General features: G+C 32.8%; 3 protein-coding genes across 5 annotated transcripts; all 3 read right to left on the reverse strand.

Moving 5' to 3' along the window:
- Window positions 1-532: 532 nt before the first annotated feature.
- On the reverse strand, window positions 533-2,402 carry LOC144838495 (carbohydrate sulfotransferase 14-like). The gene is made up of 3 exons (XM_078693894.1): window positions 2,291-2,402; window positions 2,008-2,123; window positions 533-1,433 (listed from the first exon to the last, which is right to left on the reverse strand). The coding sequence occupies exons 1-3, from the start codon at window positions 2,400-2,402 to the stop codon at window positions 591-593; spliced, it is 1,071 nt and encodes a 356-aa protein (XP_078550020.1). The 3' UTR covers window positions 533-590.
- Window positions 2,403-7,039: 4,637 nt separating this feature from the next.
- LOC144838492 (uncharacterized) lies at window positions 7,040-12,763 on the reverse strand. Of its 2 annotated transcripts, XM_078693889.1 has the most exons (5): window positions 12,612-12,763; window positions 11,505-11,719; window positions 8,808-9,323; window positions 8,504-8,566; window positions 7,042-8,402 (listed from the first exon to the last, which is right to left on the reverse strand). In XM_078693889.1, exons 2-5 carry the CDS (start codon window positions 11,640-11,642, stop codon window positions 8,178-8,180), a joined length of 942 nt encoding a protein of 313 aa, XP_078550015.1. In that variant the 5' UTR covers window positions 11,643-11,719; window positions 12,612-12,763; the 3' UTR covers window positions 7,042-8,177. The 2 variants fall into 2 exon arrangements, with proteins under 2 accessions (XP_078550016.1, XP_078550015.1); XM_078693890.1 differs by lacking the exons at window positions 11,505-11,719; window positions 12,612-12,763 and adding an exon at window positions 9,565-9,825 and having other exon boundaries at window positions 7,040-8,402.
- Window positions 12,764-12,885: 122 nt separating this feature from the next.
- Window positions 12,886-16,955, reverse strand: LOC144838491 (3'-5' exoribonuclease 1-like). 2 transcript variants are annotated; one of them, XM_078693887.1, is made up of 6 exons: window positions 16,523-16,955; window positions 16,209-16,321; window positions 15,777-15,990; window positions 15,144-15,227; window positions 14,022-14,131; window positions 12,886-13,844 (listed from the first exon to the last, which is right to left on the reverse strand). In XM_078693887.1, exons 1-6 carry the CDS (start codon window positions 16,850-16,852, stop codon window positions 13,547-13,549), a joined length of 1,149 nt encoding a protein of 382 aa, XP_078550013.1. In that variant the 5' UTR covers window positions 16,853-16,955; the 3' UTR covers window positions 12,886-13,546. The 2 variants fall into 2 exon arrangements, with proteins under 2 accessions (XP_078550013.1, XP_078550014.1); XM_078693888.1 differs by lacking the exons at window positions 15,144-15,227; window positions 15,777-15,990; window positions 16,209-16,321; window positions 16,523-16,955 and adding an exon at window positions 14,496-15,120.
- Between the last annotated feature and the right edge of the window lie 310 nt (window positions 16,956-17,265).

Raw genomic sequence — 17,265 nt, forward strand, 5'->3', positions numbered from 1 at the left:
AGCAATTGAAAAAATAGTAAATACATAAAGCAAAAATATTCGTAGATTTAGATCGTAGAGTACTTTATAGGTGGGTAGAAAAGAGATAAGTCTGAATCTTAAAAAAAGAGACGATTACAAGAATATCGGTGAAGCTTGTGACGAACTGAAATAAGAAAAGAAATAGAAAAGAATAAGAAAATATCTCCATGAGCTCTCCGTAGATCTCAAAGAATAGAAAACGGAGATTTGAATGAAGTGAGCATTTGTAATATTGAACGACGTAGAAAAATACATGACCAAGTCAGTACAGAATGAATAAAACAGAAATCGGTAGTAAATAGAGATAAAGCAGCACCAATACTGAAAAGTTCTGAAAATAGACTTTAAATAATAAAATTGAATTATTAGTATATAGTATGTACGAGCAATAACTTAATTAGCGCTTCCCATAAATTGAAGGTCTAAAAAAAGGATGAGGAAATCAAACCCTCAATATATGAAATAGCCACACAGTAGGCCTATAATAATAATAATGTCGATATTTTTGATAATATTATAAAATAAAAATACAGTAAATCTAATCTACACAACAACATAACACTATAAATTCATTCTCCGAATAAAACTTTTCTCATTGTGTCATTAGCGGAATAATCGAACAATTCGTAATCCCGGTGATAGTAAGTCCGGAGAGCTCTCATCAACCCCATCTCTGCAAGCGCGTATGAGTTTACAAGCTTTGTTGCTGCGTCCGAAACATGATACTCTGGATATTGCACTAAATCATTAACACCCAACCATTTTAGAAGATATGGACCCTCGACTTCCAGATTCTCAAAATGACCGATGAAATCTGGCTGAAATTTACACGGATCACACGACCTATACATCGGTAACCAATGATCTCGTAACGGATCTATTCTATAATCTTCACCTAATTTAACAATGTATTTGATAAACTCAGATACGGTAATATTTAAGCTTGTTTGACCACTCTTTAAATTCATCCATGGTCGAAACTGCTCAACTATTTGATGACCATATGTTCGCTCCCATATATCAATAACATGTGGTTTGGATGTGTAGAATTTATGAAGAAATGCAGATAAAAACCTAGTAATAGGATCACGTACAAACATTACTCTTCGATAGTTTTTTAGGCGATATTTGATTTCTTCAGGAGAATATTGATTTAAATGTCTTTGACCATTTCTATGCGTGTTATATAACGAACCTAATACTCTTTTCCACGAACTACATGATACCTTTGGTATGTAGCAAAATATAAATTTGTGTTCCTCATCCACAACCATGTGTCCTGTATCTTTAAATTTAAATTCTGAATAGAAGTTTGGAAATTGTTTTTCTTCACACAATTTACGTGTAGATTCTACTCTATGTTTCACTACTATTTCTGGATCACTTTCACTGATGAATTTGTCGCTATGTTTCTGGAAAACAAAAAACATTGTTCAAACACATAATAACAAGATTCATAACTTATGATAAATATGAAATGGTTAAAAGATATAAAATTAATATCAGACTATAAACTGTATATGGCCATTGACTCGTGTAGGCCTAGGTGCAGACGTCCATGTTTAGGCCTGGCTGTATTTTGCTGTAATAATCTAAACCTTAGATGACAATAATATTATTTAAATAAAATATTAAATATGAAATATTTATTTCTCTCCATTATAAAAGAAACAGACAAAATCAAACAACATAAAAAAAATCATATGGAAAACAGAGGAGGCTCGAAACAAAACATGATAATGTACACAGAGACATATACATTTATACAGTATTACAAAATTTAAAATTTGATTTTTTTTTAATAAGAGATTTTTACAAGAATGTAGGCTATACTTTACACAATTGCCTTTCTTAAAGAGGCAAAATAACTTTTCGTCCCTTTGGTTGAAACTATTGTTTTGGTTAGCAAAGCATAATAATTATAATGATTAATTGGTCTTAAAACATTGTCTAATAATAATGCTTATTTTACTATTTGGATCTTACTTCTTCAATTCCTGCATTATCAAACGAATAGTTCGTTTTATTTTTCCCTTTTGGTAACTGATTTGCGTTTCCAAGACTGCGTACAACATCGAGTAACCTGTTTCTTTCTTGTAATACTAAATAAAAATACGAACATTTTCAAAATCGTCCATTTTAAGAAATTTAAGAGCAAAATTTCGTGTATAGGCCTACATGTTACTGTCCAACACACACGTCACAATCTCGACATAGACTTTTTGCATGGAATAGTATAGGTTCATACTAAACAGTTTATTTAACGTACCTTCAAAATGTGATGTGTCGTGATTGAATAAATAATGATCGATATTCACGTAAAACAAAACACCAAAGACAATTAGCACGGCAAAAACAATGTATCTGTGGTTCGTGGCCATCCTAGTATCTGCCTATAAAACACTGAAAAATAATGAAGTTAATTTTTTTTTCTGAATTTTCTGTCTTAAATCTATATTTTTTAAATAATAGGCCTAATGATATATTGTTTTTTTTGTAGTTCCTTCTGATTTGGCTAATTATGAATATGTATATTTGTTTATGTAATATTGTTGATGTGAATAAAAGAACCAGAATAGGTCAGGATAAAAATCGCGTCCTGGCATAACAAGTTTGGTCGCGTTCCGGGACTGCTGATAATTTTCACCTAAAACATTTATGTATTGTAGGCCTATGTCCTGCCCAGTGAGTATCTAGGCAACATCCGGGCCTAAAAATATCATATATTCATTCAAAGTTATTATTATCTACGAGGTCATACATTAAATGGATATCCGTGAATGTGTTTGAAGCTTATACAGTATTAGGAAACAAAGCCTGATTACCTAACCCTAAACAAAAATTTGAAATCTTACCATTAAATAAAGACCACTGAAATACTATTATACAGTAAATTATCCTTCAAAACGTGTTATAACACTTCACTTGGGTATTTTGTCCAGCAGAATGCCACCCGTCCGTGTCGTGAAGTGTATTTATTATTGATTACTGATTTCAATCAATATGATAATGTTTACAGTTGAGTGATTAAATCAAATTAGTATGGGCTCATACACCTCCACCTCCACACAGCTTGTACCAATGACAGCTGGTATATTAAAAATACAGTAATGATACAATTATGCTATTGTGAAGAGAGGGATAATTGTTCATAAAATACAATAAACGGTTTATAATGCAATCGATGATTATTTAAATGTACATAACACACTTCAATAGCATAATTAATTAACTTAACTGCTGTGATTGTGTTATTCTAATTACGATGTTTTTGCTTGTAAAACTACATTTGTATCTATATGCGAATCAACAGTGATATCGCTCTACGAACTTCCATTGGCAAAATAAAAGTAATACATTTATATCATCATACTTAAAACAGGCAATAGGAGGGTTAAAATAGTTTAAAAACAATGTTTACATTAAAAGTATGCGTTTATTCGAGGGAGGCGTTTATTTTGTTTGGTGTTTAATATGTTATAGTCAAATAAATGGGGGAGGGGTGGGGTCGTTTATTTGAGGAGGGCGTTTATAGTATTCAAAGCGGAGCATTTTTATTCGAATAAATACAGTATATTAATTTATAGTTTCTTCTCTCTCCGGTGATTGACTGTGACGTAGATGGCTAGCCAATCACTAGGCACCACAATATACTAATATAATCACATCAAAACTCAAGGAGATTCATGTAAAATCCACTGCTTAGCCATACATTAAAACACGTTTACACCGGTAACGGCATAGGCCTACATGGTTAAATGCATACTGTAATTTAATATTCTATAGATTAACGCAATTTTTAATTTCCGGAAGTTTCAGAAACAATATAATAATTCAAATAAAAAAAATTTCATATTTTATTAATATTACCAACTACAGTCGTAAGAAAGTGAGGTTCTAAACCTTCTTCTACCACTAAACTTAAAAAAATCCAGAATAAAGCTATCCGTCTACTACTCGATCTATCTCCCACTACACATCTCTCTCCTCATCACTTTTCCAGTGCTAAGACTCTCCCCTTCCATGAACGATACCTCTTTCAGCTTGCATGTCTATCTCTCAAAGCTCTACATCACTCTGCTCCACTTACTATATGTCAGCTTTTAACTAAAGTAACTTCCAACGGCCGTATGAACACTAGGCAAATTACTAAAGGAGATCTTCTTATCCCTCGTCCTTACCTTGAAATCTTTAAACTTTCTTTTAGTTTCAATGCTCCTTCTTTCTTTAATTCTCTACCTTTAAGCATTCGTAAGTCAATTTCTCCTCCTTTAAATCTCTTTTGAAAAAACACCTGTTTCTCTCTCTGATTTTATTTCTTTTTATCCTTCTTTCATTGCTGGCATACTTTATATTATATATATATATATATATATATATATATATTTATTTTTTATATCTTTGTTAATTTTGTGTTTTTATAGTTTATTTTGTATTTACTGTTTGTATTGTTTGAGGGTCCCTAATGATCAGCTGATGCTGTATGGACCACCCTCATAAAATATTGTTGAAATAAAATAAAATAAAATAAAAGTTGTTGATCCTAATTAAAAGTTGATTCGCAGCGTTCTATAGAGGACCGCGGTTAGAGACATAGAGTTCAAAGGCAGCAGTGCTTTAGTATAGGCGAGTGCGTTGGAAAATATTTTGTCACCATCGATACGTATCCATCGTATTCAATAATCCCTTCTGAGGTATGGAATCTTATACGACATGCCATGTGTGCCAACATGCTTTTTACCAATTTGGTCTACTACATGTTGCAATCCTCTCCTCCGTAATGCATCACTTCACAGGTGGCTCTCTATAAATTGATTCTGTGAATTCGACAATAAATTTGTTTTAGTTAACATTCGGATATGGTTCTGAAAGCTTATTCCATGAGATTCGTTATAAAGCTGATAAACGATGCGAACTACCATCAATAAAATATTAAATTACGTCTATAAATGATGCATTGTTGAAAAACGTACGGTACTACGTGATTGACGATCAACCAGCAACAATCAATAGCTGATTAACCAGCTTCGAAAAAACAACGCAACACAGTATAAGTCGCGTTGAACGATAGGTGTGCATATTATCAACAAATATTTTTAAAGCAAGGTAATTCGTAGGCCTATAACGTATAGTAGTCAACTTTAGGCACACAGTATGCAAAATGGTCTTTAGACTAGTTCCGTGGACATAGGGTAACAAAGTTAAGTATGGCGGTGATTTAAAAGGAATGATACCCGCTCCATTGGGCGGTTTTCTAAATGTAGTTTTAATACTAGTTTAATTCCGGTAATTTTGATATGTATGGATGCGTGCAATAGCAAAACTGTGTATTCAACAATGATGTCTTATTCTTTCTCCCACTTAAATTGTGGCATTAGCCACAGCTCTGAAGACATACGATAGAAATTAGCTTTATTATTGTTAATTCAGACAAATAATTGGAATCTTGGATTGATATTATGATCAAACCAGGTAATTATAATTATGTTGATATAAAGTTTGCGGTACACCACGTGTGTTAGTTCTGAAAAGAACTGTTGAGTTTCTCGACGTTTCGATCAATATACTTTGATCGTCCTCAGGAGCCATGCAAACCTTCAAACAATAAATTATAATTATGTTTCAAATTTACACTTCTTGTGTTTCTTTCAGAAGAGCTTATCTTGTACTTTACCGATATATCATGAATGATTCAAGTCAATATCAGTCTTATAACTCCAGTTATGTGTCGTACTCATACTGGAGTTGGGAGGAGGACACGAATTATTTTGTTGATGGTTTATATTTGCTGATAATCATACTTGGAATTATTGCTTTCTTAGGGAGTGCATTTACTCTAATTGTTGCCTTAACTACGAAGAAGATCCGAAAGAAACGTAGCAATTACCTGATAATGAACCTAGGAGTTCAAGATAGTGTTATGGGTTTCACAGTCGCAACCCTCTACTTGATTATTTATACATCAAACTACAGCGATATTAACGTGTTTTTGTTAACATTTTGTTCACTAACTTACACGGGTCTTTTAGTATCAACATTACTGGCAATTTTAATGATTGCCATTGAACGATGTTTCGCCATAATTGCACCATTTCACCATCGCATATACGTTACAAAAACCACCTTATCAATCGCAATCTTTTTAGACTGGGCCGTATTTGGGGGAATGTACATATTCCTCAATTACTATAAAGGCTCTCGGTTAACGGTGACAATATTGAATTTATGCATTATATTTATAGATGTAGTTCTATACTTGGTAATATTTGTGTATGTTAAATGTCATTCAGCAAAAATTCAACGTTTTTCTAGCATATCTCTTAAAAAGAAGACAAAACAGGATATCAAAATGATCACTACATTCGCTCTATTAGTTGGAATCCTAGTAGTGTGTTGTATCCCATTTTGGGTAGTTGATGTTTTTGTGACGATTAACCCGTCAAAAACAGTAAACGACGCATTTCTAATAGCAACAGTGTTTATTCCACTGAATTCGGCGGTGAATATATTTGTGTATTGGTGGCGTATACCGGAGTTCAGAGGGGCCTACAAGCGGATATTATGCGTCAGAAAAGAAATCGCACGGACAAACACGAATGTGTACGTTGTGAGCTCCACTGTATTATAGTCGTATTATTTATTTATTTTCCGTCATATTCAACAGCGGTAAACATATTGCGTAGGTGGTGTATACCGGAGTTCAGAGGGGCCTACAAGCGGATATTATGCGTCAGAAAAGAAATCGCACGGACGAACACGAATGTGTACGTTGTGAGCTCCACTGTATTGTAGTCGTATTATTTATTTATTTTCCGTCACATCCAACAGCGGGAAACGCGCCACTAGAATGGATTAACAATATTTAAAACAATATAAAAATTGTAAACACCATCACATTATATAACCATACCGTTTTTCTTCAAAAAGGTAACAGTACACAAGAAATGTTATCATGTTATAGATTTATTATTTATATACTGAATAAAGATTAAACTTGTTTTTCTCAATTAATCTTTTATCCATCCAAGCATCCATGAAATATTTATGAAGTACCGTATTGATTTATAGGTAGGATCATGTTTGGATGCTTGTACCAGTAATTGTGCAAAGTGTATGCATTTGCATTAAATCAATATTTATTCTTTAATAATCTTGTTTTGATCCTAAAAAACTATATTGCAATATTCACATAGCTGTTCAAAAAGTATATTAGGATTGATCGATAGCTTACTTTTCTTTTGTAAATTATTATACTGTTATTATAGGCCTAATTACTGTTTATTATTTTGGTAGTCATGACATTTACAATAATTATATAGTAGGTATATATTAATATATACTGGTATATATTAAATATAGTTTAATTTGGTCATTATAACTCTTGATGCTATTAAAAAGCAACAAAAAACCCACATTTTTATTTTGCCGTCGGTGGCAAGCTTCCCAGTGATGATATAGAACGTTATTTCTGATTGGTCAGTAGTTCATTTGGACATATTTTGTCTTGTCACGACGAAACCTACATATTTATGTTAAAGCATTAATGACGACAGTAAAGCGTAGTTTCAACCATTTCAATAAGTCATTTAATCATTTTTCATTGATATTTCTGGTTATTGTGTCAATGATCCTGATGTCGCAAAAAAAATTGTAGAAAAGAAAAATAATTATTTTTATATTTAAATTGATTATCAGTATATTATATATTCATTGATATAAAATGTTTGTAATACCATGGCCCTTTATAGGTTGTCAAATAAACTGAGAACAATATGAAGACATTACATATTATATAAATATGAACTGAACAATATGAAAATATTTGGAAATTTCGTCATGCATTTATTTCATTTAGAGATCACAAGGAAGTTTCTTTGTAAAATCTGCAGGGAACAATTGTATAGACATTTCTTACTGAAGTTAAAGCAAATTTTTCAGGTTGGTAGTCACAGGGACTTGAGTCAAGTGGTGTTTAATTTCTTGTGATCTCTTACAGTGGGGTATTTGGTAGTAGTAGGTAGGACATGTGGTAATTATATTGAATTGAATTAATAAAAAGGATTAATCTGATATTAATGTATATATTATATTAAAATCACAGGCACAAAATATACTGTATATACAGGGCTATTAATAATTACTATTATTAATTACAATTATTTTAAACCACATGTATCTAAGTGTTCTACTAGTAAATGATGATTATTAAAAGAAAAACTTTTAAAACATGCTGGGCATTGAAGATCATCTTTGTTAAAACTGTCCATTTCATCATCAGTTTTAGCGCCGTCGATTTCCACATCGTCAGACAGCCCTGACCCATTGTATTGCAAGCGTCCTTGATGATCAATACCTCTTGATCTCATTCCAGCTTCAAAAGACTATTAGGACAAAACAAATTTATTTCATTAAATGAATTAAATTAATATTTGGAGCCGTTTACAATAATTAGTTTCCATTTTTGGAATAAAAATGTACTTACTCTTGCTGCTGTAGTTTCCCAGTTTCTATATGGATATGATGTTTCATCTTGTTTGTTTAATAACTGTAATAACAAAAAACAACATGGTTACAGGATAATAAGGTCTAATATAAGAAAGAGATGGTAACAAAAGCTATATCATCTAGAATTTGTGTCAAAGATTAGAACTCTGAGCTGACAGAGGAGAGTCTTGAATTAAAGAGGAGACTTTTCAAGTTAGCAACTACTCTAAAGTGCAATAAGACAAAATCTGGCTGGAAGAATGTTTGAGAGGGCCATAGAATTATGAATGTGAGTGACTTACTGTAAGTTTGTCAATAGTTCTTTTAGCTTCCAATAACTCTAATCTGGTTGATTCATACTTTTCTTGAACAGCTTCACGATCCTTCCGTTCTTTTCTAAAATCTTCAACATATACATTCACTTGTTGTCGAAGGAATTCGATCATTGTCATACTTTCTTCTGACTGATTATTAGTCTTTAGTTCTGCCTTAAGTTTCTGAATTTCAGCTTCTTTAAGTTCCAACTGTGCTTTTAATTCAATATTCTCAGTTTTTAAAACATTCTCCTGGCTTGATTTCATATCCATAATTTTCCGTTCAGACATCTGTATGTGATCTTTATGCATCGTTAGCTGCCGTATCATTATTGCACGTTCTCGATCCCTTTCCTGATCTTTTACCTCACGTTGGTCATTGTATCGTTGCCAGTTTGTGTTCATCCTCATAACTTGATATAACTGTTCAGTGAGTTTCTTTATTTCTTCATCTTTAGATTCAAGCTTCATTCTTAATGAATGATTATCAGTTTCTACAGTCATCTGTGAAAACAATACTAAACAGTAAACAATCTTGTTACATTTCCCAACTTACTGCAGTTGTTCACACAAATGTAATTTGCTGTATTCATTTATCTTTAAGAGCTTTCAGGACAGCAATGCAGTATATTTTATCATTATTCCAATTGTCAAGCCTTCTGTTTTATCCCTTTTCAGAATTACACAATATGTATTATGAAAATCATGATTACAAACAAAATTACAAACTTATAGTTATACCTACATCAAAAAATGAATGTGTGTGTCTTTCACAATTGTGCAAGCAGTTTTTACACATCAAAAATAAATGATTAATAAAAGCAAGCAACAACCAGAGCAGCAACATAGACGATATTTATTCAATATCTGTATTTACCAAGTCTAAAAAATGTATACTGTATATTTGGAAAAGGAAGTTGTTCTGGATCACAGCACTCTTACAATGCTTTACATTATTTTGAATACAAAGAAAATATTTAAACCAAAATAACAATTTATAAACAAATGTTGGAAAGTTGGAAAACCTAAAAATATTACCAACAGTAACAGTTTATTAATCTACACATCTACCACTATATCAGTAGTCTATTACTATGTTGAATGATCTATGATTATTTAATGTGCCTTGACAATACTGTACTGAACATAGAACAATAATAATACATGGTACAAAGATCAGCCAGGCAGCCAAGGTTCCGTAACAGCAAATACAAAAAAAAAACCATTTATTGATGGAAAGCATACAGATGATAGCATGATCTATCAAAGAAACAGGGTGTCCTGACTGCAAATAATAAAAAAAAAAAGATTTATTGTATGCAGGAAAACATAACTGAATTTACTAATCTTTTTTAATGATGTATGCAAACAAGGAAGTGAGATAATAATAATATACAGTACACTGAGAAGAGGGGAATATTTTAAATAATACCCAATTCTACTTTGTCATGAACCAACGTGCTGATTGGTCATTTTAAAGAAACAAGAATTCAAACAGTGTGTAATGAAAGTATTTTCACTTTATTGGAAATGTTGTTCTATAAATTAAATCTGATTATGGCATTGTTAGTACATACTGTTATTAAATATAATTAGTAATAGTTAAATTTTAATGGGAGATTTATAATCAATGATTTCATAATCAATAACGTTTTATTAATTATTTTATATTATGTCTTGTGGATATATCTTCATTTTGGGTGTGTCTCAAGTTGAGAAGATGCCATGGATCAGTGATTTTTCCACTAATTTGACTCGAGCTTGCGCCATATAGTATTTTTCATATTATGAATTTGCACACAGAATTATTATTAAGCTTCTGTATGCGGCAAAACTTACTATTAAGGAAATGAAAGTAATGAGGTGTACAAAAAAAACATTAAATTAATTAATTTACAATTACTCTTGCGATACAGAATGACAGATACAAAATGATCACTTATAAAATATTTAAGCACATGTAGGTAGTCACAAGTTGGATGTAGCATTAGCAGTGCACTATTTGGCAACTGAGAAATCACAAAATATGTAAGTCACATTTGAACATTTAGAGTTTTGATACTTTTATAATATATTAATTATTATTATAAGAAGGTATTATTATATTGATATTATTGTCGAGTGGAGTTGTGGCTTGGTGGTTATGATGCTTGGCTACCACTCCAAGGGTCCTGGGTTCAAGTCCCGTCACATGTCAGGATTTTTTCTAAGGACCAAATTACTCCACTCCCAAAGATTTGTAATAAGACTTTGTTTATGTAGAGCATCTTGTGTATATGTTTGTCTTGTGAACCTCTGAGGGTCCCTAATGATCAGCAATAGCTAGGGTACTACCAAGCTACAATACATTTGTGAATATCACCACCAGGATGTTACACAAATTCTATATCCAGATTTCCTAGACTTTAAACAGAAAGGTTTTGTAACAGTGTATGTACTGTACACTCAGTGGTCATAAACTAAAGCAGGATATATTATATTGATGCAATAAAATATCAAGTTCCAATAATTGAAATTGCATATTACTGATGTAACTTTCTAAATTAGGAAACAAAACTGATGATGAAAACCAACAACAATAATATAAACAAATTATTTTTCTGCTTAACTTGTTGGGGGATTTTCTGAACACAATGGATTTAATTAATAAATGAGGAAACAAAATATGACTTTTTTTGTACTTACCTGGTGCATATCTTCTACAACACTTGGTATGACTGTTTTATCTGCTGTTCTGTACTTGAGTGTTCCACGTGAAATTAGGGGTGATCTTTTGGAGGTTGATCCTTCTACACTACTTCCAATGTAGAGGTCCTCCATCATGACAACTGCTTTTTACCGGTGATGACTTTTTAGACATGCAGCAGTAAGTCTATGTCCTATGTCTTGTCAACAATTACCTGAAAATAAAAGTGTAATCCGATTACAATATTTCAATACATGCACTTGAATGAATGTACGATTCACTGCATATATTTGATACATTTAACTGTATTATTTTAATTTATACAGTACTCTTAAATCATTGTCCTAATGATTCACTACAATGTCATTTCCTACCATGTACATACTTTTGATGACCAAACCACTTTTGTATCCTGAATGTGGTCAGGTTCAAGTTTGTACCTGCCCTGCATTACATAATACATGTCTTACAGTGTAAATTATTATTATTAATTGTTTTATAAAACACACACTGTTCTAAAGTAAACTTTAATTTAATTGGCTGATCCATCTTGAACAAGGCGCAGAGTAGAGAGGAGGGTACGCACTACAGAGTAATTTTCGAACATAGATAGGGGGTCAGTAAACAACCTCTCGTGGCAACAATTCTAAATATGTTTATAAAAAAACGCTGAAAATGCATTAGAACCATTCAAATGACAAATGATACATAATTAACCAATCAAATATAAATATATACAATTTTTATATATTAATTTAAATGTTATACTAGCCTAGCTAGCTAGCCTAGGCTATGCAGTATTAATTTGTATTTTATAAACACACCTACTGTAGTGTCAATTATTTCAATGAACGCCCAAACAATCCTAGGTCTAGAAAAGGCATTAGGGTCCTAGGCCTAGAGGCCTACTAAAACTAGAGAGGGCCTCTGCTCTACTAAATAATATTAATAAGGCCTAGCCTAGCTAGGCCTAGTCTAGGCCCTACTAATCTATAGGCTATATTTCCTAGTAGTACTGTATATGCTAGTAGTAGTTTACCGTACCATAAAAAGATCAATTAATATCAAAGAAACAAATAAATGTAAAGTAAGTGGCACATACTGACCAAAATTACAGGTTTAGGCCTAACTGTAAAACAACACAACACAAAACCTTGCTAGGATACGCGGAAGCCATCTTGTTGACGTGACGTACGTATTTTACCACCAGTGTGGCGGCGCGGCGGCGGCCAGAGCGATAACAAATCAGTCAATCAAAAAAGTATGCTAGTAGTATTAGGTGGCAGCACACATTATCATCTCCCACAAAAGCGAAAAATTATGCTAGATTTGGTTACAATTATGCTAGATTTCTTTGAAAAAATGCTAGATCATGTTAAATATTCTTCAAAAATGTATTTTTCAGAATTATGCCAGATTATCATATATGCTACAATTTCTATAATGAATGCATGAATGATAAAACGTTGTGACCAGCCAAGCGTAAAAAACAAAAGTAAGTGTCTTCAGAGCAGGATACCATGTTAATTTTAACAAATCTAACTTCTAAACGGAGGGTTGTATGAGAAAATAATTTACTGTAAAATGTTTTTAAAAGATTAGCTTACAATGATAAAAACAAAATTGAAAAACTGTTTTGATCTTCTAAAATCCACGAATCATTTTTTAGCAAACAAACGACAGACAAATGACGTAATGCTAATCCTAGATTGTTGCAAATCGAAAGTTCCCTATTGTCATCACAACAAAAACAAGTGTATTTAATTACAACTGTATTAACACATTTGTTGTCAAATTTCTTTCTCAATACAGTATATAAAACTCTGCTAAAACAATATATTAATTGCCTACAAAAAAAGTACTTTTTTTAAAGATTGTAAACAAATGTTGTGCTATATTCAAATATAATTTGCTTTAAGAACGGAAATAAGGGTTAGATAAATCAGATTTTCAGTCTAGGTATGAAAGTGAGTTCACAGTTTTGTTATACTGTATTTAATTAGCACATATACATTGTTATTTTGATCATTTTTCTAATTCATTAATGTGCATTAGGTGAGAAATTAGCGTCAAATGAATCGTTACAATCCAAAATACACCCATCTTCCATCAGTATGACAGCAATCCGAGCAATATTTCTTGCATCCGATATTCCTCTATGAGGGCGTCCTTCAAAAGTAAGTTCATGTGCAGTCAGCATATTTTTTAGACTCATTCGAGGTAAATGATAAAAATTGCTCATAGCTTTACAAATGTTCACCCATTTTCTGCAAAATTTAGGAAATGGAACTTGACTGAGATGGCATTGCACGTTCAGAAACAGATTCATATCCCATGGCCTGAAAAAATAAAAGGTTATATATATTCAGGAATTTGTTACAGTATAGATGCATTAAAACGGTAAATTATTTTTGTGCTTTTTACATTTTCTGTTCAGTGCTTAGATGTGCCCTGCATTTTTATGCTTTAGAAATTGACCATTATTATTATTTCCATTTTAATGTAGCATTACATACCCATCACATGCTACTGCAAATGTATAGTAGGTTCCTAGTCCCTTAGAGTCCATCCATTTACAAACTTTTTTCCATACATCTGGAAACAACTCTGCACTATCAACCATACTCTAAAATTCATACAAATTAATTGATGATTGTTAGATGATGACAATTAGATGTTTTTGCCCTACTCTGACGTAATTTGTACTTTATACTAAGTACATTTGAGAATACTTGCGAAAAAATTCGCAAGTAGTTCTCGGGTGGGACTCGAACCCACGACCTCCAGATCACTAGCCTGGCGTTCATACCTTCAGACCACCGAGAAAATTTACTTAATATAAAGTACAAATTACGTCAGAGTAGGGCAAAAACATCTAATTACTCAACTCCCTGACGCAAAAACTACAATTACAATCCTAGATGATGATAAATACAATAATGTGAATGATAGGTGGTTAGTGTGGAGAGCTGAGGCCACCACATACCTACCTGTGTAATACTTGTGAGATCTGTACAAAATTGATAGGTGGTTGTGGAGAGCTGAGGCCACCACATACCTACCTGTGTAATACTTGTGAGATCTGTACAAAACTGATAGGTGGTTGTGCAGAGCTGAGGCCACCACATACCTACCTGTGTAATACTTGTGAGATCTGTACAAAATTGATAGGTGGTTGTGGAGAGCTGAGGCCACCACATACCTACCTGTGTAATACTTGTGAGATCTGTACAAAACTGATAGGTGGTTGTGCAGAGCTGAGGCCACCACATACCTACCTGTGTAATACTTGTGAGATCTGTACAAAATTGATAGGTGGTTCTGGAGAGCTGAGGCCACCACATACCTACCTGTGTAATACTTGTGAGATCTGTACAAAATTGATAGGTGGTTCTGGAGAGCTGAGGCCACCACATACCTACCTGTGTAATACTTGTGAGATCTGTACAAAATTGATAGGTGGTTGTGCAGAGCTGAGGCCACCACATACCTACCTGTGTAATACTTGTGAGATCTGTACAAAATTGATAGGTGGTTGTGGAGAGCTGAGGCCACCACATACCTACCTGTGTAATACTTGTGAGATCTGTACAAAATTGATAGGTGGTTCTGAAGAGCTGAGGCCACCACATACCTACCTGTGTAATACTTGTGAGATCTGTACAAAATTTGGTTAATTTTGGATTAAATGTAGGACGGCAAAATGCTTGGAATTCATCTTCCTGAAAAATCAAATATCATTGAAAAATAATTATGAGTGTACATACCAAAAATGAAATTGTTTTTGTCTATCGTATATAGTTATTTAGAAATAAAAATTATTAGACTTTTTTTTATGTTGATAGTAGTAATAGTATTCGCTTACGAGCGACACCAGCTAACGTTTTTTTTTTTGTTCAGCTTAATGTAAGATACAGTATAATAATAATAATACTGTATGTTTGAAATGTTTTTATCTCTTTACCAATATTAAGTGGTATTGCTGTTTAGCACCTAGACTATTGAGAGACCTGAACTACATCAAGCAATTACATACAAATGGATAGTGTTTACAATGAGTTAATGCAACATTGTTCAATAGTTTTGTTTTTGCAAGACCCTTTTACACAAAACATAAACATTATATATACACAATTTAGTGTTGCTCATTGAGTGATAAATAGTATTTTTAATTCGTTTTTACTTTTTAATTTTGAGAATTGGTTCAAATCTACTAGATTGGACTTAGTTCCAATGTACATCATTCACTACTAATTTACACATGAACTTACAACTTCAAGAGTGCTTGTGTTAATCAACACAATGGGAAACTCAATTATTTCAGGAACAAAATCTGGTGGTTCTGGTTCTTCGCATGTTGCTTCATAATCTATCACTAGTAAATAGTCAAATTGTTGATGCATCGATTGGAAGCCTGTCTCTGCTGCAAGCAGTCGTTGTTTATAGTAAGATTTCAGTCTAGACTTTAATATATCAATTCTCCCTCTAAAGAAAGATAAAAATACCATTTGTTTGCAAAAAATCTTGCTGAAAAAAATCTAGAATGATATATGACAATGCACACAAATATTAAAGGGGAGTTTAAGGGAAAAGGTTAAGGTTAATTTGAAGGGGGACAAATTGAAGGTTACAGTAGAAAGGGGTAAAAATTTATTTTGGGGTGGAAAAGTTTGTCGGAGTACCCACTGACCTACACAACTTACCGAGTGTTCAGCTTTAAAGTACCAAGCTTTGCTTTAACTTCACTAGAATTCAGTTTGTTTATTTCACCATTTTTACGAGAAATTTGTTTGAATACCGGATGACTTTTATCTATCTATAAATAAAACAGACAATTGTATACTACTAGGTGTAGGTAGGAAGCAGGTGAAATATGAATATTAGTATTACAGTACAGTACTATTATTATTAATAAATGAGATATTAAATATGTCACATGTGCATGATTTTTTGTTGACTTGAATGTTTTTGTCTCTTCTTCTCGTTATGATACTGTATATACTGTCATCATCAGTACCTTATTAATATTATTAAATCTACTGGTCACGCCGCTGGATTGATCTTTGGAAGTAAACTTAGGTCTAGACTGTTTTCTATCTCCATGAACCCCACAACAATCATCCAAGCAGAGGTGTTTTAGTTCTTTATCAAGTGTGGCTAGGGCTAGACCTTGGCTGGAGGAGTCCCTCACAGTTGGACATTTTTGCGGACAAGCTGTAGGCCTAGGCCTAGTAGACGTATGCCTAGTACCGGCATCCACCACTGACGACGACGTCATTCTTGAAACAATAAACAACCCAAACAGAAACACAACTGTTAATACAACATAAAGCAGAATGATTTGCATAGTATAAATGAACACGTCATTATTGTAAATATAGGCAATGAATCGCTGCTCTCTGCCTTGGCACTTGCTGCTGCTGCTGCTTCTCTCTCCTCCTCCTTTTGTGTTAATCTCTCCTGGCTCTCTTCCGCCCTCTAGAAAACAAAGAATCGATCGAATATCTAGAATGAGCAAACCTGCTTTATACCGTACCTCCATGGTAAATCACGTTAAATTCTATTTTGATGTTAGTTTACTGCCGAATAGACAGTCAACTACCGGGAGTCTACGGGTTGTGTTTTTACGAATAATGATAGTGTATACTAATTAACATTTCAATGTTCTAAGTAGAAAAGATAAATATTAATTAAATTTGACATTGTAGTCTTTCAAGTTATATCATAAATCATTACTTGAATTACTGGGCGTTGATTAGT

This window comes from Antedon bifida, chromosome 3, assembly GCF_963402885.1.
Source record: "Antedon bifida chromosome 3, ecAntBifi1.1, whole genome shotgun sequence".
Lineage (NCBI taxonomy): Eukaryota > Metazoa > Echinodermata > Crinoidea > Comatulida > Antedonidae > Antedon > Antedon bifida.

Coding starts and splice junctions, on each gene's coding strand:
- LOC144838491 (XM_078693887.1), bottom strand. CDS start 16,852: ATGCAAATCATTCTGCTTTATGTTGTATTAACAGTTGTGTTTCTGTTT. Junction 16,322..16,522: donor GATTTAATAATATTAATAAG/GTACTGATGATG, acceptor TTTTATTTATAG/ATAGATAAAAGTCATCCGGT. Junction 13,845..14,021: donor TTTGCAGTAGCATGTGATGG/GTATGTAATGCT, acceptor TTATTTTTTCAG/GCCATGGGATATGAATCTGT.
- LOC144838495 (XM_078693894.1), bottom strand. CDS start 2,402: ATGGCCACGAACCACAGATACATTGTTTTTGCCGTGCTAATTGTCTTT. Junction 2,124..2,290: donor CGACACATCACATTTTGAAG/GTACGTTAAATA, acceptor ATTTTTATTTAG/TATTACAAGAAAGAAACAGG. Junction 1,434..2,007: donor ATAATGCAGGAATTGAAGAA/GTAAGATCCAAA, acceptor TTTGTTTTCCAG/AAACATAGCGACAAATTCAT.
- LOC144838492 (XM_078693889.1), bottom strand. CDS start 11,642: ATGATGGAGGACCTCTACATTGGAAGTAGTGTAGAAGGATCAACCTCC. Junction 9,324..11,504: donor TTGTAGAAGATATGCACCAG/GTAAGTACAAAA, acceptor TTGTTTTCACAG/ATGACTGTAGAAACTGATAA. Junction 8,567..8,807: donor GAACTATTGACAAACTTACA/GTAAGTCACTCA, acceptor TTGTTATTACAG/TTATTAAACAAACAAGATGA.